Source organism: Talpa europaea (assembly GCF_964194135.1).
Source record: "Talpa europaea genome assembly, chromosome: 9".
Taxonomy (NCBI): Eukaryota; Metazoa; Chordata; class Mammalia; order Eulipotyphla; family Talpidae; genus Talpa; species Talpa europaea.
In genome coordinates, this window is record NC_140076.1 from 15,413,608 (window position 1) to 15,438,933 (window position 25,326).

The following is a 25,326-nucleotide window of genomic DNA, read 5'->3' on the forward strand; positions in this document are numbered from 1 at the left end:
TTTTGGATTATCGGAAGGAAAATGGAAGGTGAGCAGGGAGACTATGCCTGGAATCCAGAGGATTCCCTGGGTACCTCTCAGATGTCCATGTCCAACAGTGACAGTGGGCAACCTGGTCACCCACCATAGCCAATCAGTATCTGAGATGCCCGGGAGTAAAGGGTTAGGACATCCCACACCTAAGGAATTCAACCTGCGGAAGCGCTGGCAGCTGGTAAGAGGAGCATGGATGCGGGTGGAAAGAGGCCACGAGGGCTCAGTTAGGTTTTTGACCAGCTTTAGGGAGCGGGAGGGACTGTAGTCGGTTTTTGTTGCTGTCATTCCCCCGCTGTCTTATCAGGAGGCCCTGGGGTGACTACCAGTTTCAGTGGGGCTCCAGGTGAGGATGACAGGCTGTGAGGAGTGTGACAAGGATTGATGGTGGTGGTGAGACTTTCCCTTGTTGGGAATGAGCATTTTTTAAAAACTGGAGGTGAAATTCACATCACATAAAATGAACCATTTTAAAGAGAACCACCGGGCGCATTTAGTACATCCACAGTGTTGTGTGACCTTCACCACAAACTTCGGCCGAAACTTTCATCAACCCAGACAGAAACGCCATTAGGCAAAGGGATGTGAGTTTCTCATCAACTGGGGGAGGGGCAAGAGGAAAGGTTTCCCATGCATCTCCTTCTCCCCTTCCTTGCTGCATCTACTGGGAGGCTGACATGTGGGGATTGGGGTCACTCAGGCGCTTTCCCTTCCGGTTGGGTTTGGCTAAGGGGAGGCATCTGCAGGACCCAAGCTTACCCCTGCTCCCTGCCTGCCAGGGGCTTATTCTGCACCCATGACAGTTCCAGGCCCTCCTCTCTTCCTGTCAGGTCTGGGGGATGTAATGGCTTCCTGTAGCTGGAGCCCTGGGTCCCATGCCTGGTAGGTTCCCGGAATGCTGCCCACACTTCTGTAAAGAATCCCTTAGTTGAAGGCTCTTCAGGATCTCTTGTTGGGCCCTTTTCTTGTTGGGACACCCATGGACACAGGAGCAGATGGTATGGTCCCGCCCCCCGTCCTTTTGCCTGGGTGTGCCCCAGGGTCCCACTGCCCTCTGGTGGCCAGTTCCTGGAAATGCACCTCAGGGATCCAGGCTCTGCTGAGTAAGCCCTGGACACCAGCGCTGGCCGAGCCCTTACACACCTGAGCATATTTCATCTGGGGATCATTGGCCCCATTTTACAGGTGAGAACAGGAGGGTTTCAGTGCCTGTTCCCTGCCTTAGTAGAAAGAGCAAAAGCTTAACTGTGGGCAGCAAGGGCTCATCCCTGCTTCCCCTAGTCCTGCTCTTGACCCAGCCCCTGGTCTTTCCTCAGATCATAGGGTGTTCACAGGTACAGATCCTAATTAGAATATTCAGGAACTCTTGAAACCTTCACCTGGCTAAGCTCAGCTCCTTCTCTAGTTTTGTCTCAGGACATCACTTAGGGAAGCCCCCCCTTCTCCACTACCTTCTTCTCCTGGCTTTTTATTTATAAACACACTGGGTTCTGCAAGAATGTTCCATGAACGCTGCGAGGCTGAAGGCCCTTGAGCACCTTGCTTTGCTCACCACCGTGCTACATACAGCAGCTGACATGGATTAAGCTTCTCTCTGCAATAGCCACTGAGCTAAGACCTTAGGGCCCCTCAGGCCACCCTCCTCCCCAAAGCCCCAGGTCCCCAGGAAACAGCCCTCAAGTCTATTAAAAACTCACACGGATTTATTAGAATATGAAAAAGATTCGATTTCTTCTGTACAGCGGCAGAGCAGCAGCAGCTGTGGTGGCTTTGAACGTGGTTGTCAATGTCACCCTCACGTGGTGACTCCTGCCCAAAACAGCACTTGCATGGGGAGGAGAAGAGGACGGATGAGCACCCGCTGCCCAGTCCATTGGGAAGAGGGAGACTCTGACTATTGCACAATCCTGGGGGAGCGCCCTGGGGAAGGACAGACAGTGAGCCTGGGCCTGGCCATGGTGGCTTGGGGGAGAGGAGTGTGTGCTTGTGAGCAAAGGCCTCAGGACTCCCCCCCACCGTCCCACCTGGGTGGGAGATGCTCAGGGAGACCTGCTCCCCTGAGGACAGGGCTTCACAGCATGGTGCATGTGAGAGGGAGATGTTCCAGGGGCCACTGGGGGGAGGGGAAGAAAGAAGAGGCCAGCAGGGACTGAGGTCTGGGCCCAGGAGCAAGGTGCCGGGAGCCCAGCGTTTGAGTTAGAGAGAATCAGGATTGGGGTGGGGCACTTCTGAAATCAGAGCCTTGGGGCTACACTTAAGAGCCCAGCAGGCAGAGGACTGATTGGGGGGAGAGCGTTGGGCAGGCAGACAGGCACGCATGAGGAGGGGTAGTTCTCTGGAGTAGGAGGGCCAGAGCTGTTGAGCCAGAGTTTTTTAAAATAGGAATGCCCTCTGTGCAAATAGAATCGTACATGGAAGAGTGAACAAACGAAACATAAAAAAGGCAGCACTTTCTGGAGCCCCTGATGGTCCCTCCCCTAGCAGTGGCGCCTGCAGGGCCGGTGGTCCCCAGCGGGGCACAGTCTGAAAAGCTCTGAGTCACAGCTCAGGTGCAATGTGTCCCAGCTCCACCGGGAGAAGCTCACGGACGCCCTCAGCCCGCGGCTCCGAGTAAGGACAGGTCAGGTGGCTGGCAGGGTGACAGAGCTGGCAGGAGGAGGTGGGAATGTCGCTCCTGCCATCATAGGCCTGGTCCCCCTAGTCTTTCCCTGTTAAAGAAGGGCCTGGCTTAGACCCAGGAGGCCTCGGCTCCTTCCCTTCTCACGTGGGCCCAAGGCTGAGCCAGAGGCTCTTTGGTTAGAAACTAAGATTGGTTTGAATGAGGAGGCTGATGGAGTGCGGGAGGGCGGCCACGGAGGTCGGGGAGACCCAGAGGCCCGAGTCCAGTGTGGGAGAGCCTGGAGTAAAAGGGCAGGTCTGCCTCCCCAGCCCAGCAGTTCTGCCGAATGGATCGGGATGGCAGCTCTGACGGGAGGGAGGCGGGAAGCCGTGCTGCACTGGGGGCTGTGGGCCCAGCTGCCATGCGTTGGGGGGAGCAGGGCCAGTCTGGGCAGGAAGGACGAGGGGCGCCCCTGCTTCCCCAGCAGCCCCTGCTCCATGGGAGAGTCTGTGGCGGGACGGGCACCACCACTGGTCCGGGGGCTACTGCCCCTTGGGGATGAAAGGCTCTCCCTCGCCAGGTTCGGGGTGTGGGCCCGGGTCACTGAGGCAGCGCTGTATCCTCAGGGAGCTGGGGCTGTCGCTGGGCCCAGGGGTGAAGACGTCATCAGTGCCTGGGGATGAGGTCTCCTTGGAACGCATCACGATGCCCCCGTCATCGTCCTCCTCCTCCGTCAACCTGGGTGGGTCCCGGCTCAGCCCTAAGATCTTGCCCTTCAGCTCCTCGTTCACCAGGTCCACGGACTCGGGTGACTGTGGAGAGGCTGGGTCGATGGTGATAACAGGCAAGTCGGCCTTCGGCTCATAGGCCAGCGGATCTGGGGGCCAAGAGCAAGGCACAAGCTGGCTTCCTCCCTGAGTGCTGCCCAGCACGCACCCCACCTCAGCCGTGTCAGCAACACCCACAGGAGCTCCCTGGAACGCAGCAGTCCCAACATGCTCACGGGAATTCACACAGGCCTGGACAAGCCCCAGCTGCTTTTCTCCTTCAGACGGTATTCCCCTCCTCAAGCCTGGGCCCCCTCAGGTGTTCTCAAATCAGGAACCAGGGCTCCTTCCTGAGTCACCATCTGCCCCTGGGGCCCAGGCCTGAGGGAAGGCCCACCCTGTTTCCCCACATGCTGGAGATCGGATGGTGGGGCCCCTCCTGCCTCCCCTCAGAGGCCCTGTCAGCACCCAGCTCTACGTGGAGTGCTCAACTCTGGGGGTGACAGCAGAGCCAATCTTCTGCCCCCTCTGGGGAGCTCCAACCGCACCTGATGCTCAGAGCCTGAGAGAGAGCCTGCTCCTTGGAAGCCTCACGCTCAGGTATCATGGTCCTGAGTGCCCTGAGTGCTCGGACCCAGCCTCAAAGCCCCTCGCTAGCAACCCTGCATCCACCTCACCTGAGCCGATGCGGGCCCGAGACATGGTGGGAGAATCCAGCTTGTGGGCAGGCACCGTCAGGTAGTTGTTGATCTGACAGAAAAAGTGCAGACAGGGGATGAGTGAGGGAAGCCCCTCAGGGGGCACCCGGAGGGGGCGGCGTCCCCCAGTGGCGTGTCCAGGGTTCTCCTCTGTCTGTGGCGGTTCCTCCACAGACTCTTCACCTGCCTGTGTCAGAGGCCTGCTGGCGCCCTGGGTTTGGGAGGGCTTGGGCAGGCTCTTAGCAAGTTGCCTGGTGTCCTGGGGACCGTCTCCTGGTGACACTGCCCCCCAGCCTTCTGCCTCAGCCCGCACCTCCCTGCGGCCCTGACCCATAAAGTCACATCAGGAGTGCACACCTGGGCCTGGGTGGTCCTGGGGTCTTAACACAGGAGGCTGAACATGAGCTCGGGCCTGGTCTTTCCTCAACCTGTACCATCCTGGGTGTCGCCTGTGGCAGCCATCACTCCCACCTGCCCCAGTCAGACAGGACCCCAACTCCTTTCCCTCTTCCCTCAGCCCCATCTCAAGTTAGCGACCACGTCTTGTACTTCCACCCCCCAAACATGCCTAGAATCTACACGTGCCTCTCCATCTCCCCTACCTCTGCCCTCACCTGGCACCCCCCCATGTGACATCACCCCTGTGCTTAGAGCCCTTCGAGACTCTCCACGTGCTTGGAATAGACCCTAAAACCTTAAGCCATTAACAAGCCTCCCTGAGAGCGGACTTTTCAATTTCTAAAAAGGGCTAAATTCTGTGACTGGGAACTATGCCCACTTCTTCCTTCTGCCTGAACCTCTCTGCCCACTTCCCTTCCGGGCTCTTATTCCTAAGCTTACTCCACCACCTGCCTGGTCAAGGGGCTCTGGCCCAGCATGGGAAGCCAGGTAAGGGGAGGGGCGGGCTGATTTCTGAGTCCACAGAGGCCACGCTGCTGCTTGGCCCTTAGGGGCCTCAACAGACATTCCTGAACAAACGACAAAGCGCGTGTGCCTCATGGTGACTTTGGCAGGTCCCTGCCTGCCTCCCCCAGACTTAGTTTTCTTACCAGAAAATCAGGGGGTTGGACAGAGCACATGGACAGATTCTTCTAGCTCAGATGCTGGGGATACAATGAGGGGGCCTGGCCTGCAGTGCTCTGAGGAAAGGTGCTGGGGGAGGGAGCTCGCTGGTACCTGCTTTGGGACTCAGCCTTCAAAACCAGATTCAGAGGGGGCCTCCCCAGTGGGGTTGCGAAGCTGCCCGCAGCCTCTGCAGCGCTGGTTCGATCCCCGGCTGCTCCCCGGCCACTCCCTGGCCACTCCCCGGCCACCGGAGGAGGGTCCCACATGGCGCGCAGACCTCTCCTGCCGCCCGCTGCTCCCCTCAGCAGTGTACCTCGATCCTTCTGCCTGCTCTGCTCCCCGCTCTGGCTCTGGTGAATTCTCACACCCTCCCGCGCTTCTGACTGTACCCAGTACTTGTATAAATAAATAAATCTTAAAAAAAAAAAAAAACAGATTCAGAGGGGCTCTATTCTCAAAGGGGCTTAGAAATGGGGGTGCGAGAAGAACCCAGATTTCCAGAGAAAGGCAGGAGCTGGCTCCGGTCCGCACACCTTCTGCTCCAGTTGCCGGGCCTTCTGTCTCCGCAGCAGCATCTGGTTCCAGGCCTCCTCATAGGGGTCTGCCACCAACGTGTGTCTGTTGTAGGACCGCAGCTGTGGGGGGAGCAGCTGTGAGGAGGGGGCAGGCCCCGAAGCCGGGCCTGGGGCAGGGGGACTCTGGCATGTGCAGGGGGCAGGGCTGGCGCAGAGAGGGTCTCCTCTGGCACAGGGGAGCCAGGCGGGGGTGTGTGTGGGGGGAAGCCCTTACCCGCTGCCTGGTCTTTTGTAGGTTGTTCCTCAGGATTTTGCGAATCTCCTCCTCCTTGTCCTTGGATAGTGCTGGCAGGATGCGCTCAGCAGGCAGGGCCTTGGGGTGGATGTTTCTGGGACACCAGAACACAGGTTAGGTCAAGAAAATTCCTGTGACCCTGAAGCCTGTGGGTTGGGCCAGAAGGGGGTCATCTCTGGATGGCCTGGGTGGACAGGCAAAGCCTTGGGTCCTTGCACTCGTCCCCAAGGGGACCAGGTTAGGGGGGAGGGGGTGGTTTGCGGCGCAGAGCTGAGAGGTGGGCACTCACTGCATGGAGACCGTGGAGACAGCAGAGGGGATCTTGCCCATGCCACCGCTTTCCACCAGCTCGATTGCCTGCTTCATCTCCATCTTGTGGTAGAAGGCGATGAGCTGGGGCTCCTTGGAGCGCTCCCCGGCAATGAGACACTTCTTCACATACTTCTTATTAAATCGGTTGAGCCTGGTGGGAGCAGGAAGGAGATGAATGGAGCCAGCTCCCAGGAGTGGGGAGACACCCAGGCCCTGGGAGACCCTTACCTGCCCCTTCCCACCCATCTGCCCACCAGGCTGCCACCTACTTGTCTTTCCAGTGGTGGTGGCCGTAGTGACCACAGATGTCCTCGATGCCTGTCAGAAGGTGGTCCAGGAACTGAAACGGGCCCAGGGCCAGGTCAGGGCTCACTATTGGGTTCCTCCCCTACCAGGCCTCCTGAATAGGTGGCCCCACCTTGCACCCTAGCTGCAGTGCTGCTCAGCCCTTCCCTGTAGTTCTAAGAGTAGCCAGGAGGTGGCGTCCACACCCCACTCATCCTGAATCTCAGCAGCAACAACTCAACAACTCAGCAGCTCAAATCCTCTGCCACTGGGGGGCGCTCTGCTGAGCCACCCTTCTCTGAACACACATGTGCCTGATGCCTGCCTGGGTGGATTCCCAACAGAGGCAGAGATGGCCTGATGCTTTCTTCCCAGGTTTCTGGCTACTCTCCACTGCTATATACTACATACTACACACTCCCTGTAGGGTGTGGCCTGGTGACCTTAAGGGGTTGCAGGACCACCCAGGAACTGGGATATGGAAGGCGGGCTGGCGGAGGGCATGGACACAGGCCTAGCTGCTCCCTGGCTCCCTGAGCTTCTCCTGCACAAGGCCAGCCCCTGCCAGTACCTGAGTGTGGATCTCCTCGTTGATGGAGCGCTTCGTCTCTTGCTTCTTCTTCACAGCCAGCAGGTCTACCAGGGGTCGGATGGTCATGCCCTGGGGAGCAAGCAGGTGTCAGGCACCCCAGTCCTGTGCCCCTGACAGGGAGAGCAGGCGCTGCTCACCTCCCCCAGGACCCCAGGGCTGGGAAGTTCTGCTTCTTCCTGAAGCCGGATGTTTGGCAGCCTACCCAGCCAAAGACACACTCTGCTCAGCGAGCCAGGCCAAGGCCTGAGGGCCCTGGTTCAGGTGTGGGCCCCACCATTGCTATGTTCTGAAGCGCTGGGGATGTCAGGGCTGTTTGTGGGTAGGACCATCTCTGCTTTGCCCCCTCAAGGACTATGACTGAGGAGGACCCAATAACAGTAGCAGATGGTTTAACTGCACTTATGCTTCACAAGTATCAGGGCTTCCCTACCCATGACCTCAAGGGGCAAGGCCTTCCACTGTCCCTTTTTACAGATAAAGAAACAGGCTCCGCTTGAGATCGCAGGCTCTCCCTTCTGGGGTGAGGTGAGGATTCATGTTCAGGAAGGAAGGAGGGGGGCTGGTGGAGGTACAGAGGCCTAGGCGGAGCCTTTCTTGCTCCAGGTCACAGGCCAGGTAAGGTTCAGCAATTACACCTCCCAGGCTGGGCCTCCTTGGGGTTCTATTGGCTCTCAGCTGAGCCTGGATCATTTATAAAGGCACAGAAATTATTGACCAGCATAATGGAAAGATTCTTCGAGAACATCTGGTCCAAACCCCTCACTTTGCAGATAGGGTACTAAGGCTCTGAGAAGGGGAGAGGTCTTTCTGGGGATCCCAGACATAGCAGAGCTTGGGCTGGCTCTGGGCCTCCCACTGCCGGCTCAGTGACCCTTCTAGTTCCTGTGTTGGGAAATTATCCCCATTTTACAGATACAGAAGTGAGATACAAGATATGAAATCACTTCCCTAAAGGTCTATAATGAACACCCTGGGCTTGCTGACTGTCCTCATTTCTCCCAACACCTTGGGGTTCCTAACTGGGTTGAGTAGCCTTCTGGTTGTTTAACATTCCGACTGGGTGCTTCACGATGACTTATATTCACAATTCTCCTTTACGACCAAAGGAACTGAGGCCCAGGAAGAGGAAGTGGCTTGCCCGAGGTTGCACAGCAAGTTAATTGGTGGAGTTGGGACTAGAACGGGGCCTCCTTTTGGGTCATTGGCAGAGTTGAGGTCCCCAGGTGGGGCTGTCCCCTGCTGGGCAGCACCTGCACAAAGACAGTGAAGAAGATGACGGTGATGATGGCAGTGAGGAACAGGTCACACATGGGGAAGTGCTTCTTGTCCAGAAGGTAGCCCAGGGAGAAGGCAATGGCCCCTCGCAGGCCTCCGTAGGCGATGATGAACTGGTCCTTGGGGGTCAGCTTCACGATACGGAACTTGTTGATGAACCAGGTCAGCCCCAGCACACCTGTCGGGGAAGGGGGAGAGGGGTCAGGAGGTCTTGGCCCCTCCTGACTTCTGCGCTAGCCAGTTCTTGGAGAAACCTCCACCACTAGCCTGCCCGGCCTCTCCCACCCTGGGCCCCTCAGTCGGGGCGCTCTGAATCCTTCAATCCAAGAATTGAGTGAATCCTTAAGTGGGGCCCCCAACCTGCAAGATCACAGGCCTCCAGGGCTGGAGGCTGGGAGCAGGGTGGGAGAAGAGAGGAAACAAGTCAATGACAGTTATATATGCTGGGTGTGCGGGAGTCTATGTTTCTGTGTGTTTGAAATTTTTCATAAGAAGTTACTAAAATGCAGAGGTCTGGGCCCAAACTCAACCCACAGAATTGGAGTCTCTGGAGGATGAGGTCCAGGAATAAAGGAATTTAAAAACAGTGCACTAAGCAAATGTGACACCCAGCCAGGCCAGGTCACAGGCCTAACCCCAGAGGGAAGGCGGGTGAGCTCCAGAGGGGACCTCACTGAGGGGGGCTCTGCCTGGAAAATGAGCCAAGGACTGAGGCTTGGTCCTGTCTGCAGTCCAGGTCCAGAGGAGCAACACACGGCTTCGCCAGTGCAGAGAACACTGACGGCTGGGGCCGTGATCCCCGTCCCCTCCGCACACACATCCGAGCTCCCTCTTCTCTGACACAGTGGCGCAGTCTCCCCGGAAATCAGACCCACTGCAAACACGTCTCGCTCCCTTCATGGCCACGACGGAGGCCTCAGTATTGCAGAGAGGAAGGGGGGCCCCTCCTGTCCGGATGCACTGGGAGCCGCTCCAGCACCGCCCCCGCCCGGGCCCAGTGCTCACCCAGCACACGGGCGATGAGGCAGAAGAGCAAGGTGCTGATGACGAAGGTCCAGTTCCAGTGGTGGGAGCCGGCCACGGTGGAGACGCCCAGGAAGATGAAGATGAGGGTCTCGCTGACGCTGCTCCACATCTTCAGGAAATACTTGATGGTGGTGTGGGACTTGTGGGAGATGTTGGCCTCCACATAGGGGCGCATCACTACTCCCGAGGCAATGAGGCTGCATGAGGAAGAGCGGGATTCGGGGTTCAAGTCCCTCACTGCCAGGGAGGCTGCCAGGCACCCCTTCCCTGAGCTCCTCTCATGGGTCAGACACCCCATGCAGAATGAGCCCCACCCTCCTGGCCTGGTGCCCACTCCTGGGGCCCAATCCTTCTGGCCTAACTTCCTCGCTGTGGTCTGAACCCCCATCCAGCCCCACTGCTGTGCTTCTGATGCCCCCCATCGGGAACATCTCTCCACCCATGCCTCTCCATATTCCCCTGAACCCCCATACCCAGGGAGGCCTCAGGACCCCCAGGATTCCTCACTTTAATGGGATCTTGGGCCTGGGGGGCTCAAGCACCCGTGCTCAGCTCTAACCCAAAGGCTTTGAGACAAATGAAGGGACAGAGCAGCAAGGCTGACTACCAGGACTTTAAGCTCAGTGGCTTCCAGGGGCAGTCCCAGGGCCGGGAGCCTGACGCTGATGTCTCATCCCTGGAACTGGAGGCCAGGCTCCGGGGTGCTTCCTTATGTCCCTTACAAACCTGGGGAATCCATGTGGGCAGCCTCCCCACCGCCCCTCAAGCTGCTGCCGGGACTCACGCCATGATGCCTGACAGGTGGAAGAGCTCGGCGGACAGGTAGGCCATGTAGCTATAGAGGAAGACGAAGAGTGGCTCGATGACGCGGATGTGGTTGGTGAAGCGGGAGGTGAAGGCTGCGATGACCCCATAGACCACTCCCACAAACACCCCACCCAGGGCCACCACGAAGAAGCTCAGGAAGCCCAGGACGATGTCCACGATGCCCACGCGGTCGTAGTTGGCAAACTCCTCAAAGAGATGATACAGGACCTGGGGGAGGGCGTGCAGGTTGGTCGGGAGGACAGGGCCCTGGCCCCACGGTGCCCTGGGGTCCGCCCAGGGTGACCCTGTCCTCTTTGTGGACGATGGCCACAAGGAGAGGCCACGTGGAGGCAGAGAAACCCTGGTGCCAAGTGAGTGCTCAGAACCTCCTTCCCGGATCTAGAGCCTCGTCGTCCTACAGCAAGTGCTGGTCCAGAGCACAAGCTCTGAGGCCAGTCTGCATGGGTTGGAATTCTGGCTGTGCCCCCTCCCTAGCTGTACACAGGAAAATACTCAGTCTCTCTCTGCTTCAGATTTCCTGCGTATAAAATAGGGTAACAGTATCTATCTCATAGGGCTGTTGTGAGGAATACACCAGTTCATCAAGGCAAAGTGCTAGAAGGCTCACAGTGGTGGCCACACGTGCACCACGAGTCCGCCCCTCCCTGCCTGACCTTGTCACATCCCTTCTGGATTTCAGCACAAAGCAGGGAAAGTTCAGACAGCGAACTAGGACAGGGCTTCTTAACCTTAACTTAACCTAAGCTTAACTTTCCAAGCTTTCTGCAAATACACACAGCCAGGTCAAACCCCTACTTGGACTCTGGAGGTGGGGCCCAGAAATCTCGACCCAACGACGGTTGTGATGAACAGCCAAGTCCAGGGACTACGGAGCCTCTCCTAGGTCCCGTCTCCTGGGCTGGGACATGAATAGTCACTGTGACACTCTCGTCAGGCATGTCAGTGGCACCTCACACACTGAAAAGCCACTTGACCATCATCATCCTGCTTGAGGCAGGTGGGCCTTGTGAGGCAGGTGGGCCAAGGACCTATTCCTTGATCGCCTGAGGCTCAGAGGGCCTCCAGCCGGGAGCAGCAGAACTGGGCCCAGAACTTGCTCTCTACCGCAGTGGGGGGGCCTTCTGGGCGGGTTCAGCTTTGAGGTTCTACCCTCTCTTAGGCTGCCAGACCTACTCAAGTCTAGGCCTAGAGAGCTTTGCCAGGAAAGGAGCTGGGAGTTTCCAGGCCTGGGGGGTACTGGGGGAGACAAAGAGGGGTCTGAGGCTCTCTGAGAAGGAAATGTTCAAAGCCCTAGTACCTGGGCAGCACCTGGAGGCAAGGAGAATGGGGCCGGGGGGGGGGGGTGACTTAAGCAAAGGCCTACAGCCAGCTATCTGGGATACAGGGTGCTCATGCCTATGCCCAGAACTCCAGAAAGGGCCAGATTGGGCCATGCAGGAAGGGGAGCTGCCGAACACTGGCCAGTCCTGATGTGGCCTGGACCACAGCTGCCTGGGACAGGGAAGAGCTCCTGCAGGGGACACAGGTGAGCTCTCAGCTCCTGGCCTGAGGGGATGAAGGTGCTCAATGTTCACAACCCGGGCAACGGGGCAGGCAGAGTGGGTCCTCCTCTCTGGCCTGGCGCATCCCGGGGACTGGAGAAGCTGTGGAGCATAGTGGTAAGCTTTTGGGCTCTGGACTTAGACTATGTAGACTGAACCCTGGCTTTGTCACTTACCAGCTAACATGACCTTGGAGGAGTTACATAACCTCTCAGTGCCTCAGTTTCCTCACTTGGAAAATCTGGGGCTAAAGGCAGTGCCAACCTTATGGAATTACCATGGGGTCTGGATGAGGCACTCCATATTCAGACAGGTTGTAGCCACCTCCACTGCCACCACTGTGAAGAGGTGTGGCCACGGGTCCAAGGTGACCAGACACTCGTGTCCACCTGATATAACCATACCCCACTGCTCCCCAGCAGTGACAGACTGCACCCCAGCTGGAAAGGGCCTTGTCTTTGGCATCCACTGGTTACACAGACATGAGTGAATGACTGCTCTAAAAATCCTAGGGCATGACAGGCTGGGTACTGGATCCTGGCTACAGATGGGGAAACTGAGGCTATGAGTCACCCTGAGCAAGAGCTGGTACTAAAAGAGATGAGGACCAAGGCCTGTTGGCTCAGGCCAGGCTGCTGCTCTACCCAGGGCTGTCAGGAACGACTGGGGAGCAGGGGAGGAGGAAGCTTAGGCTGTTGGCTGCTGACCACCACTTTCTGTCCTTCTTTGAAGCTTCCTGAGGGGCTGGGGCAGAGGAGAGGGGGGTATGTGTGAATGTGCAGTGGGTGTGCATGCATGTCTTTGTATGTGTAGCTGGTTCCCAAGGGCCAGTGAGGAGGGGGCTGGGATATTTCCATAACACGGCAAGTGTGCACATATACACATCTGTTTCCTGAGGAAGCTGGCCGGGAGGAAGGGCCTGTGAAAGCACGTGGGGCTGCCCTGCCTGGGCCCTGCAGCTGCTCAAGATAAGGCCCAGAGAGGCCAACATTGGCCAACCCATTCTACTTACCCCTTTCTTGAGTTTGGGGGTATAAGGGCCCTTTCTATAACTGCTATCCCCAAACTGCACAAACCAAAGTCTCCGTGAAAGCTGAAACGCCCTCAGGGTAAACAGAGGCACAGAGAGGCTATGTAATTTAACGAAGATCACGCCACCCTGCAAGCCAGGGAGGGAGCACGTGACCTGGAGAGGCCAAGAGCCTGAGCCTGGATCCTGACAGACCTGGATTCTAACCTTGTTTCTGTCACATTCTGGCAAGTTATTTAATTGCTCTGGTCTGATTCCTCCCTGTAAGGTGTGAACGGTGAGCACCTCTAGGCTGTCACGAGGGTTAAATGAGACAACCCGCTAGCGCTGGGTGCACAGTGAGCAGGACGCCGCTGTTAGCAGCGGGCGGGTGTGGGGTTCGCATGGGCCGGACTGGGTTCTGGCCCCTGTGCCCGTGGGCGCTGCCCCTGCCCCTCACCACGGTGACGGCGTCATTGAGCAGGGACTCCCCAAAGACAAGGATATGCAGCAGCTCATTGATGTGAATCTCTTCGAAGACAGCCAGCACGGCCACGGGGTCCACCGCCGAGATAATGCTGCCGAACAGCAGGTTTTCCAGGAGGCCGATGTTGTTGATCTGCTCGCCGCCCACCAGGCACACGGCGTACATGAGGCCGCCCAGGAAGAAGGCGTTCCACAGCGTGCCCACCACGGCGAAGATCAGGATGGTGCCCAGGTTCTCGGTGAACTGCCGCAGCGGCAGGAAGTAGCCGGCGTCCAGGATGATGGGGGGCAGCAGGAAGAGGAAGAAGACATCCGACTGCAGGAAGGGGGGCTTCTCCCCCACACCCTTGATCAGGCCCCCCACCAGCAGCCCCACCACGATCAGCAGGCAGCTCTCCGGGACGATGCTCGAGATAGTGGGGATCACATGGAAACCTGGGGAGGGCGAGAGAATGGACGCCGTGGATTTGCGGGGAGCCAGAAGAACAGGAGGTTGGGGACTGGGCTGGGGACGAGGACAGGAGCTGGCAAGAGGAGCCCAGCCTTGTCCGGAGGCCCACTCTGCTCACTGAGCCTTGGCTCCCTCAGCTGTAAGATGGAGGGGATACGCCAGCCCTGCAGGATGGCTGGATAAACCCCGATGGTGTTTTTTTTTTTTTTTTAAAGATTTATTTATACAAGCACTGGGTACAGTCAGAAGCGCGGGAGGGTGAGGGAATTCACCAGAGCCAGAGCGGGGAGCAGAGCAGGCAGAAGGACCGAAGTACACTGCTGAGGGGAGCAGCGGGCGGCAGGAGAGGTCTGCGCGCCATGTGGGACCCTCCTCCGGTGGCCGGGGAGCAGCCGGGGATCGAACAGGCGCCGCAGAGGCTACGGGCAGCTTCGCAACCCAGCGCTCAACCGCTGCGCCACCAGGGGAAGCCCCCGATGGTGTTTTTAAGGGCAGTTTTCAAGGAATATGCAGAGACTGTCTGTCACAGTCATAAAATAGCAGAACGTGGCAGCTCTTTAGACCTTCAGAAGGCAGAAATTAAACATTACCAAGGCTCTGAGTACCTCACAGCATTACCTGAACCCCAGTCATCTCTCTGGGTACAAGTGCAGATTGGAATTCAACACCGGGCGTAACAACCTCCCAACTCTGAGGGAGGTCAGGGCGCTCCGGCTATGGAGGTGTCTAAGCAGAAGGGAAACAACTGGCTGGCGGGGAAGTGATGTGGAGGGAAGGAGACATAGAGGCGCACAGAAGAATATAAGACGTCAGCGCAAGCAGGAATGTGGGGGTCATGCGGCCCAAGCCCTGCAAGCCTGCAGAGCGCACGCAGCCACCTCCAGGCACAGACTCCCCAAATGGAGCTGCTCACAGCTGCAGATTGCTCTCTCACAGCAATCAGTTTTGACCTGTGAGGCAAACCCTATTTGTCACTGTTTCTAGCCCAACCCCACATTGAGCATCTGAGACTCAGAAAGGGGAAGGGACTTGCCCAAGGTCACACAGCAAAACAGCAGTAGGCCCAGGCTAGAATCCAGGTCTGACTCCCCAGTTCCATCAAGCCCCACAGCCAGTAGATCAACCTCTCCTATCTTTCCTCCCTGCCAAGGCACGAACATGCCCTTCTGCACCAACCCTCTCCCCAGGTGAGGACAGCATGTGGATTCAGGAGAGCAGAGCAGGCATGGGAGAAAGCAGCTTCTCAAAGCCAGGAGCCCAGCTTCAGCCGCTGACCTTTGTCAACACCCTATCCCCACCTGCCCTGGCATTCGCACCAACATCTGCCTGGAGAGGGAGAGACTAAGAGCCCAGAGCAGGTTGGTGACAGCTGCCACCGCACCTCGCATTTCAAGCCTCCCCACCGGTCTGTGCCATCAGGCCATTCCACGAAGCTGTCCTGGTCTCAGCAAGTGCCAGACTGTGTCCTGGAGACCAGAGGCCAGCAACTGCGTGTGGAACAAGGACAGTAACAGGAGGAATGTCCGTTTCTCCTCAGGTGAACCAGATGCCAGGTGCTGTGCCAGGGCCTGGAGCGTCCTCCTTAGTCCTCACAACAGCCCTGAGCAAGGGGCACTGTCCCCATTTTGCAGAAGAGAAAGCTGGGGCTCAGCAAGGCTCAGGGCTTCCCCAGAGTCTAAGGGAGGAGTTCCACTCTGGCTGAAAGTGCTTCAAACCTGTCACAGGGAGAGCTCGCTGATCCTTCACTTGAGCCGCTATTTCCTCTGAGCCAGGCCCATAGTGTGCTCTGGGGTTGCCAAGGTGGCTCAGAGCCTCCGTGAGGAGCTCGCAGGATGACCTGCTTGCTCTTCCTGACCTTCGGTCATGGGTGTCCATCACTAGGTGAAAGGACAGCTAGCATTCTTTTTTGACTCATGACAAAGTGGAGCTCAGAGGAGGCAGGACAGGTTGGGTCACGCAGGACTAACCTGGTCCTGGCCTCCTGACTCGGGTGCAGTGAGTCAGCTCCCAGGACCCATGTTTCCTGAGCAGGTCTCCCAGAGCCTTCTGTTCTGCCCTTGCCTCTCGGAGCAGAGGGACCTCCAGGCCCTCATGGGCCAGGGTGGGGAAGGCCGGGCCAAGGCTGAGGAGGAAGGTCTGGGATCCACTCTTGGCTTCTTGTCCAAGGGTAGGTGGCAAGTTACTGGAAAGCAACTTCCAGGGTGGGGGGAGGGGTGGATCTCGGGGCTTGTTCTGGCTTGCTCCTCTCCCGAGGCCCCCTGCTCCACCAGTTCACCCCACTGCATGACCCCAAAGAGGTCCCTGAAAGTGCAGGACATTTGCCAAAACCTGGTTTGGTGAGAGGGGCATGGGCGGGGCTGAGACCTCCTGACTGAGGCCCAGCACTGAGGCAGATTCCAAGACGCCCAAAAATGAGGCAAAACTTCCAGGGCCCAAATGTGCTGCGCTGGTGATGTCACCAGGATGGAATTAGGAGTGGGGCAGAGGCATTTAGAATCAAATCCAGCCCCTTGAGAGTTGGAACTGGGGTCACCCAGATCCTCCACCACGTGGTTGGGAGACTGACTCCAAAGCACCAGGGACCAGGAAGGTCACATGGCCAGTTCCACCACGAAGCTCACACCCAGGGCCCCTCCAGCCCAGGGCCCCTGTGGGGCTCCAGGCCTCTCAGCACAGGGCCGTGTGGAATTCCACATCTCTGCACCCCGCAGACCTGCTGATATGTCTGGTTGGCGCCCCTTTTAGGTGAAGGGGGTGGGAGTGGCCCTCATTCTACGCAGGCTCAGTGGTAGCTGGGACCTGGGGTGCTGGGTGAAACGGCACTTACCTGCACCTAACACCACACACTCGTATTCTCATGTCTCCCGAGCACACTCACTCACTCGTACACATGTCCACCCACCCTCTCACATACATTCACCTATATTCACTGACACACGGTCACACACACACTCATGTGTGCACCCTCACTTTCACATTCTTTCGCTTACACACTCCTTCACTCTCCTGCACCCAGGCTCCCAATCTATTTTTATTTTTTTTAAAAGATTTATTTATTCATACAAAAGCTGGGGTACAGGCCAGAGATGCAGGGGGCTGAGAGGATTCACCAGAAACAGAGTGGGGAGCTGAACAGGCAGATTGACTGAAATACACTGCTGAGGGGAGCACTAGGAGAGTCAGGAGAGGTCTGCTGCACCATGTGGGTAGCTCCCTGGCCTGTCGGGGATCGAATTTGTGCTACAGAGGCTGCGGATAGCTTCACAGTGCTGTGCTTAACCCCTTGTGCCACCAGGGAGGCCCCCAATCTCTTTTTAAATTTAATTTGTAATCATTCTCACGCATTCACAGCTCGTACACACACTCACGACTTTCATGCACTGTCTCTTACACACACACCTACAGGTACACACAAAGGCACACTAAACAGACTTGACCAAACTTCCAATGGTGAGGGGCTCCGGATTCCTCTGCAGCTTCCCTGAGCGTCACCCCATGAACATTTTATTTACGCTCCTGATGGTCCCCATTTGTGAGACAGCCGTGCTGGAGCCAGCAAGCTGCCCCATGTCACCCTTGGTTGTCAGGGACACCACACACCCCATCCTATTTCCTGCACCTCTCCCCTGGCCCGGGCCTTCCGAGGAGAGTGCTGGGAAAAGGGCCTCCTTGGCCCACCAGTGCTGGGGTCACCAGAGACCCGGGGGCACGTGAGGGGCCCTGCCGTCCCAGTTCCAGACCCGAGCACTGCTCTGGGGCTGCAACTCGGCCAGGTCCCAAGGGATCCTGGTTGCACAATGATTCCATTTCTTTAACTCCCTCTTCAACTGCCCCAGCAACCAGTCTCCACTACGGTGATGAAAGGCAACACCTCCAGTGAAAGCCCACACCCTACAATCCTTTATACTCGCACCTCCACAGTGCCAGGAGGCCACAAATAGCATCCCCTCATTTCAGAGCTGAGGAAACTGAGGTCCAGAAAGATAAACAACTTGCACAAAGCCACAGAGCTGGAAACTGACTTAAGCTCAGGTGGTCTGGCTCCAGAGGCTGTCTTCTTAGCCACCCATCACAGTAGCTCTGGTTTTCTTATTTCTAAGGGGAGGTCAGCCCAGGACTACAGAGGTCCAAAGTGGTTCATTGGCATCCATCCCTCTGTTTACAAACACATTCAAGCTTCTCTCAGGCTAAAACAAAACAAAACCAAAAATTAAAACAAAAAATAAAACTTTCCTCCTTTACCTCTAAAACCCAATCTATTTATTCTACTTCTTTCCTGTCTTAAGTTTCCTGTCTTAAATTTTATGGTTCCCAGAGGACCAGATGTAGTGTTTCTTTCCATGGGCTCTTCTCCAGGGAAGTCTCATCATTGCTCCTTTCCATTCTACTGACCTAATAAAGACCTTGGGAAATGCTTCCTCTTTTAAGCCTTGCCCCCTCCAGGAAGCCCTCCTGCATTAACTCAGATAGGAGGGCTCAGTCTTTTCTATCAACCTCCTAGAGAAGGAGGTAGGAATTCACAGTGTTCAGCCTGTGCCTGCCTGGTATGTACCCAGCCATGGGCTCCACGGGGGCTGCAGGGTCCTTTGGGGGTAGGAGGGGCTCTGATTCTTTTCTTTTTTTTTTTTTTTTTAAAGATTTTACTTTTTTTTTTTTAAAGATTTATTATTATTATTTTTTAATTTATTTGTACAAGCACTGGGTAGAGTCAGAAGCGCGGGAGGGTGAGAGAATTCACCAGAGCCAGAGCGGGGAGCAGAGCAGGCAGAAGGACCGAAGTACACTGCTGAGGGGAGCAGCGGGCGGCAGGAGAGGTCTGCGCGCCATGTGGGACCCTCCTCTGGTGGCCGGGGAGCAGCCGGGGATCGAACCGGCGCTGCAGAGGGCGCGGGCAGCTTCGCAACCCAGCGCTCAACCGCTGCGCCACCAGGGGAGGCCCGGGGGCTCTGATTCTTTGAGTCTGATTCTTCTTAGTGTTGATTCATCCATTATCAACATCAGTTATAACCAGGCAGAAAGATAAACCAGACTAGAACAGACTGATTTGCTGCCTCGGCAAGTTCACAGGTAGACCAGCAGGGAGACTGTGGCACTAACCGCCTGCCCTGGGTCCTCATCAGGGTGTAGCTACTGACTAGTTGGGTGGCCTTGGGCAAGTTATTTTATATCTCCTAGCCTCAGTTTCCCCATCTGTGCAAAAGCCCATTTCCAAGGGCTTCTGGAGTACAAGAGGAGAAAAAAAAAGGGTGAAGAATGCCAAACAAAGTCAACCCTCAATGTTAGCAAAAAGTGGGGACTGCTGTTACCCTAATTTTCTTCAAGGAGAATATGAATCACTCACTCTACATTATGACCCATTGGTGTGTACTTGTCCATGACTGGATTTTAAGTTCCCTAAGGGTGAGAACTCTCTGGAGTTATCTGGGTCTCCAGCATAGGCATTAACTCTTTGTAAATTAGATAAAATTTACTTTTTAGATGTAAGTATAGGGAAGAGGAAGGAGGTGGGTTTGCTCTGAAATGTCAAGAGTAGGTGTTACTTCCAGAGAAGTGACCATTTTTTTTTTTTTAAGATTTATTTATTTATTTATACAAGCACTGGGTACAGTCAGAAGTGCAGGAGGGTGAGAGCATTCACCAGAGCCAGAGCAGGGAGCAGAACAGGCAGATGGACAAAGTACACTGCTGAGGGGAGCAGCGGGCGGCAGGAGAGGTCTGCGTGCCATGTGGGACCCTCACCCGGTGGCCGGGGATCGAACCGGCGCTGCAGAGGCTGCGGGCAGCTTCGCAACCCAGCGTTCAACCGCTGCGCCACCGGGGAGGCCCAAAAGTGACCATTTCAATAGGGGTTTTAAAGGATCAATAGAAGTTTGCCAGACAGAGAAGCAGGAGAAAAACCATTCTATAAACTATATTGTCTACAGAGCCCAGCATATTAACCCTGCATATAGCAGAAAGATGTATGGTAATGAATGGATGAGGAAAAGGAGAGAGAAACAAATAGGATGGCAGGCTGACTTCAAGATTTTGCCAAAATCTAATCAGGAGTGCTGCTGTGAAGATAAGTCAAGGTGCAGAGAGGTGAGATGCTCGCCCAAGGATGCCTAGCTGGGAGTGGTAGAAGCAACACTGGACCCCAGGTCTGATGGCCAGCTCTTGGTGCTAAGCTGCGTCAATGAAGATGATGCTGTCAGGAGCAACAGAAAGAGACTGTGCAGTGCGCCTCCCCCACCAAAACAGTCTTAAATAAATCTGCTCCAGTACCTGGCAGAGACTGTCCCCCAAATGGCACCTCTGATGCTTGCTTGCTTTAACCCAACTCTCAGGGAGACACAGTCCCACCCTCCAGAACGTCAAGCCTGGGCGGAATTAGCTTAAAAGCTAGCTGAGAACACAAGTGGCACACGCTGGGCCACCTGGGGCAAGGAAAACAGCAGGTGGGAACAGGCACCAAAACTCAGGTCTGAGGCCCACCCAGCCCTGCCTGTCACCAACAATGAGGCTTTGGGCAAATCATTGCACCAGACGGGCCTCAGTTTCCTTGTGTGAGACGAATGAGAATAGAAGGACTGGACACTGAAGCACTAGTCCATTGTGGAGTGGTGGACAAACTTCAGGGATGACTGACACAGGAGAGGTACTGCCACGCAGACAGGAGGGGCTGGGCAGCCATGGAGACTTGAGAGCATAAGCAGAGTGCTGCAGCGACTGCAGAGCCCTCTTGAGGCCTAAGGAGAGCGTCTGCTCTGAGCAGGTAAACTGCAATCAGGATTCCTGATCCTGGCCCAGCTCAGCATCCACCCTTAGAAATCAACTCCATCAACCCCGTGTTCCAGCGGCTGGAAGTCTCCAAACCCCACTTCTGCACCAGAGGAAACTTGTCTTCATCTTGAACTTCTACCCACCTTTCAAAACCCAGTGCAGGTGTCACCCCCTCTGGGAAGCCTTCACTGAAAACCCCCGGTTGATCGAGGTGCTCCTCCGAGTTGAGGAGCAGAGTTATGTATCGGTGTTCACCTGGCGTTGCAGCTCAAGGCCTGGGTCCCAAGAAAGTGACTCACGGAAAGCAGGCAAAGGGAAGGGTGGTAGTTGCTTAAAGGAGGTGGGGCTGAAGGAGGGGGGGGTGTCTCAAAGGTAAGGGGTTTGAGGGGAGAGTGTGAACAGAGAACCTTAAAAGACTTTCCAGGGCCCAGAAACCTCCAGCCAGCCTAGAAACAAGACCATACAGTGGGGGAGACGCTGCGACGCAAGTAGCGCAGGCAGGTCGTGGAAGGAACTGAGTCAAGGCGGTTGAGATGATGCTGCAGGCTTGGCCCAATCACCCTGGCTAGCCCTGAGCCAGCTCCTACTCTGGCCCTGCCTCTTCTCCCACCAGCCATCTCCCTGGGACTCAAAGACCCATTTCAGTTGACCCTCCTCATCATCCCCAGCGAGGGCAGCATCTCTTGGTACCTAACCCAGCCCTCCCCTGCTATCCCCCATCACCTAAACTCTATAAACATTTGTTGAATGAATTTTGCTCCAGCACATTCTCCCCACCCCCCACAGGAAAGGCTGCAGATGGAAGTCCCCGTGCAGTGCAGTGAGGTGGAGATGACTCACACCGGGGGAGGGGAGGGACCGGGCTGGGAACTGGCAGTAAACAGGCACTGAGTGTTGACAAGATACAGAACTCCAGTAGGCAACAAGAGGACCTGGCAAGGGAGCGGTCCCCAGGCAGCCAGTCCGGGTGGCAGCTCAAGGGGTGGGGTCAGACTTCAGACTTCCAGAACGTCTGTCTAGAGCCTGGCTGCTTTGGGTCCCTGGTAGGGGGCCCTGTCATACACATTGGTTTATTTTTACTTTTTTCCAAGTGGAAATATATTGCATTAGGGATTTTAAACATGACTGGTGGTCATTTGCAACTTCTTCCAACAGTAGGTGAGTGCATTAAGCAGAAGAATAACCTGCTAGTGAGTCTCCCTTTTCTCTACACCCACTGTAAGACCCCCCAACTCCCAAGTCTACACTGTTGACAGTTTGATATCCAAACTTCTACACTCTCCTGCATCTATACGTTTAAAATTCTGTATAAATGGTACATTTTATATCCTGCTTCTATGAGGCAGGGCCTGCGCCAAGCACTTTACCACAGGATCTTATTTTATTCCCTCGGCAACTCTAATGCAGAGGGTACTATTATTATTCCCAAATACTGTTTTCAGAGGGACGAGCACTTACCTCCCCCAGAGTCACAGACTCAGGGCTACAGAGCAATTTCGCAGGCCCAGGCCACCCCAGCCCCCCAGCTCTCAGTGGATGACTCCCTGTAGGTAAGGCGTGGCCTGTGCCATCTCGTCCTGACTGCTCTGGGGAGATGCACAGCGCGAAGGCTGGGGTGGCATAGTCTGAGATTCTCTGCTAAGAGCCCCGAGTGCCCCTGGCCTCTGAGGCCTTGGCTTCCACTTTCTCCTCCCTGTGGTATGGTTGGCATTAGAGAAATCTTCATCATTTCCCTCACAAGGGAGGTCTTTTCAGCTCCTGAATTTCAACCCTGGAGTGTAGGAGAGGGGAAAACACAGAATGCTCGAGCCGGAGCAGAACCTGGAATTAGTGTAGAGTTGAGGTGCCATCCGCTTCCTTTCTTGGTGCCCCCCGTGCCCTGGTGCGTGGCTCCCAGCTGGGGCTCTCCCCTTGCCATGACCCCCCCTTCCTGGGTCCTGTCTGTGACTCCTCCAGCCCGCTCTCAGGACCTGCACACAGTAGCAGGAGCCCCAAGCTCCAGTTTGTCCCACACCCGGAGAGATTCCATTTCTAGAAACTTTAGAGCCATGGGAAAGCTGTTATTTTTTCTTTTCTTTTCCTTTTGGTAGGGGTGGGGTAGAGTTTGCAGAATGCAAATTGTGAAGTAAACGGACCTTGAGTATACGAAATGGCTGATGTCCCTACCACTTGAACGTCACTTAGCTGAGAAGCCTAACAATGAATTCAATCCATCATATATAACCTGAACTTGCTCACAGTATCCTCACACTTGGGTCTGGAGGTGGAGTAGAAAGAGGTGGCGGTGGGGAGTTAGCACAAGGAAATGTTACCATTTCCAGGACAACAGCCCTGCAGAAAGCCAGTGTCAGACACTTGGCTGTGAGGGGAGAACAAGATTAGGTAAAGCTGGCCGGGTGGAGACATACGGTGCTCCTTCAGCCCCTCCCAGCTCTTCACCTCAGCATCTAATACGTGCTTCACAGCATCTGGGGGTGGCAATGAAGAAGGGGTGTCAGTCACCTCTCAATTTTGGCTCAGAAGTGCCAGGCAACATCACTGAAAGAAAAGACCTGCAGAGGATGAGCCAGGAGTGCCCCAGAGAGGTGGGAGGCGCCAGAGGGGTGGGTGGGGGTGACCCTGAGGTGGCTGAGTTCGGGTGTGCATGGGGTGGGGCAGCAGAGTGACAGGGGCTGAACCTTCCCTTCTGTAACCCCACCCCTGCTCCTACAGTGATCCCCATGTCCCATGACCACTGGCCCCAATGCTGGCATCACCCTGGCACTTCCCTCTCACCCCACAAACCCACCAGCACCCCACCAGCTGCTCTGTAGCTCCACAGCCTCTGAGCTTTTCCTTGCACACAAGTACAGTCCCCCTCAGGCACTGGACCCTGCTGCTCCCTCTGAAATACTCTGCACTGCACAGGGGACAGAGCATTCCCTCTGCTGACCCTGCCTTCTCTTTCTCTATAGCACTTACCACTTCCTGAAGACCTGGACGTGCTTGCTGACGGCTCCCCCGACCCAGGGCTGTCTCCGAGGCCCCAGCTCCCACAGGCCAGGTACACGGTACACCCACACTCGCTCAACGTCTGAGCATCTCCTGCCTCAAAAGCCTAACAAGTTGGGGAGGCCCACACAAGACCTGAGAGCCCTGAGGCGTGCTGGGCCCCAGCTCACACCTCCTCCAGCGGGGCAGACTCTCGCCACACTCAGGTTCGGGGACATACGGTCTCTCCGACAGTGTTCACACCGTGCGGCTGGCTGCTATCTCCTCTCCAGATGCCCCTCGAGGTTCCCATCCCATTCATCTTTGACCTCGTGTCTAGCACTGAGCCTGGCACACGGCAAGGATGAAGACTCGCTGAGGCGGCCTGACAGAGGGCAGAGTCCCTGTCGGATCTAGCCTGGCTGCCAGGGTCTGGCGCTAAGCACCGTGTGCAGGAAGCACTAGCTGAACTGACCTGAGCCTGGAGGAAGTGCTGGGGCTGAGGTGCTGGGAGGCCTTCCAGGCCAAGTAGCAGCATCTGGAAAGGTAGGAGAAGGGCAACGAGTGTGTAGGTAGAGAATTTCTACTGGGCATAGATGACCATGAAGGCTGAAGAGGAAATAATCACTCAGATGGTCAGAAAGCAGCCATTCCTCTGGCCTTTCACGAAACCCCTGCACAGTAAACAACAGGTGAGAAAACGGAACTTCAGAGAAGTCCAAAGACTTTCCGAGATCAAATGGGTGGCAGCAGAGCCAGGTCATATGCCCAAGACTTCAGACTCCCGGGCCAGTGCTCACCCAGGGCTTAAATATCCCGGGGAGGGAATTCCAGCCCCAGCTGGTGACCCTAGCAAAGCCTCGGGCAGGCTCTAACCTGGGGTGGCATTGAAGTCCTGCCTAGGAGCACCTCAGGGAGGAAATCCTGGGAGCTGGAACTGGGCCCCTGGGCCCAGGGCCCAGCGCCCTGAGGCAGAGCTGTCCAAGCGTGCACATTAAGTCTAGGCTCCAGGGGCGGCTGTGCTGCCACCTGCAGATTCTAGCAGATCGGGTGAGCCTGCCTCCATCTGACCGCCGAATGCCTCGAGACCAGAGAGCTACACTGGGGAGAGGAATGGCTTGAACCAAGCCTGGAATGGGAGTCAGGACACCTGGGTTTCCTCTTTAGACCCTGCCACCAACTCTCTAGGTGCTTTGAACAAGTTCTTGCCTCTCTCTGGCCTCAGTTTCTCCATCCTCAGAGGGTGTTGAGAGCCTTTCCAGCTCTGACACCAGTGAGCTCTGCTGCTGGACAAAGCCAGGCTCTGTAATACTCACTCTCGTCTGTGCCAACAAGCGTGGTGTCTGGGCCCAGAACAGCCTTGGCGTAGAGTGAGGTCACTGCAAGGTAGCCTGGGGTGCGGTGAAGAACCCCGTCCTACCCACAAGGAGGCTGACTGCTGTCCCAGCTCTAGGGGGCTGCTGCCCCTGAGCCCACCCCTTCCTCTGCCCCGTGCCACTTAACCCACGGGACAGGGGGCTGTGAGGATGAGGAGGAGATGGAAGCAGAGACTCAGAGGAAACAAACAAAGCTGCAGCACTCACTGTGAGAACTGTGCTTTCAGTGCAGGCTGGAGGGAGGGGTGGGGTGGCAGGGGCCTCTCAGTTCTTGGGGAGGAGAGCGTGTCTGTGTCTACCCTCCAGCTCTCGGCTGGCTCTGCGGCTGCCTGACAGGTTGGACGAGGGCATCCTGGGAAAATCATGGGCCCCCTGCCTGAACAGGAGTCACTGTGGAGCCTGGGCCCGGTCCCCCTGCTGGGCTCTGAGGTGAGGTGGCAG

General features: G+C 56.4%; 1 protein-coding gene across 1 annotated transcript in view; it reads right to left on the reverse strand.

The window, feature by feature from the left end:
* Positions 1 to 3,174: 3,174 nt before the first annotated feature.
* SLC9A1 (solute carrier family 9 member A1) overlaps positions 3,175 to 25,326 on the reverse strand; it is a gene marked incomplete at both ends in the record, with an annotated part of 43,035 nt that continues 20,883 nt past the window's right edge. Inside the window, 11 exons of the mRNA XM_084244253.1 lie at positions 3,175 to 3,509; positions 4,077 to 4,149; positions 5,696 to 5,797; positions 5,952 to 6,066; positions 6,262 to 6,435; positions 6,554 to 6,624; positions 7,141 to 7,230; positions 8,412 to 8,614; positions 9,442 to 9,659; positions 10,247 to 10,497; positions 13,301 to 13,761. Of these exons, the coding sequence (XP_084100379.1) occupies positions 3,175 to 3,509; positions 4,077 to 4,149; positions 5,696 to 5,797; positions 5,952 to 6,066; positions 6,262 to 6,435; positions 6,554 to 6,624; positions 7,141 to 7,230; positions 8,412 to 8,614; positions 9,442 to 9,659; positions 10,247 to 10,497; positions 13,301 to 13,761 (2,093 nt within the window). The remainder of the gene's footprint in view (positions 3,510 to 4,076; positions 4,150 to 5,695; positions 5,798 to 5,951; positions 6,067 to 6,261; positions 6,436 to 6,553; positions 6,625 to 7,140; positions 7,231 to 8,411; positions 8,615 to 9,441; positions 9,660 to 10,246; positions 10,498 to 13,300; positions 13,762 to 25,326) is intronic.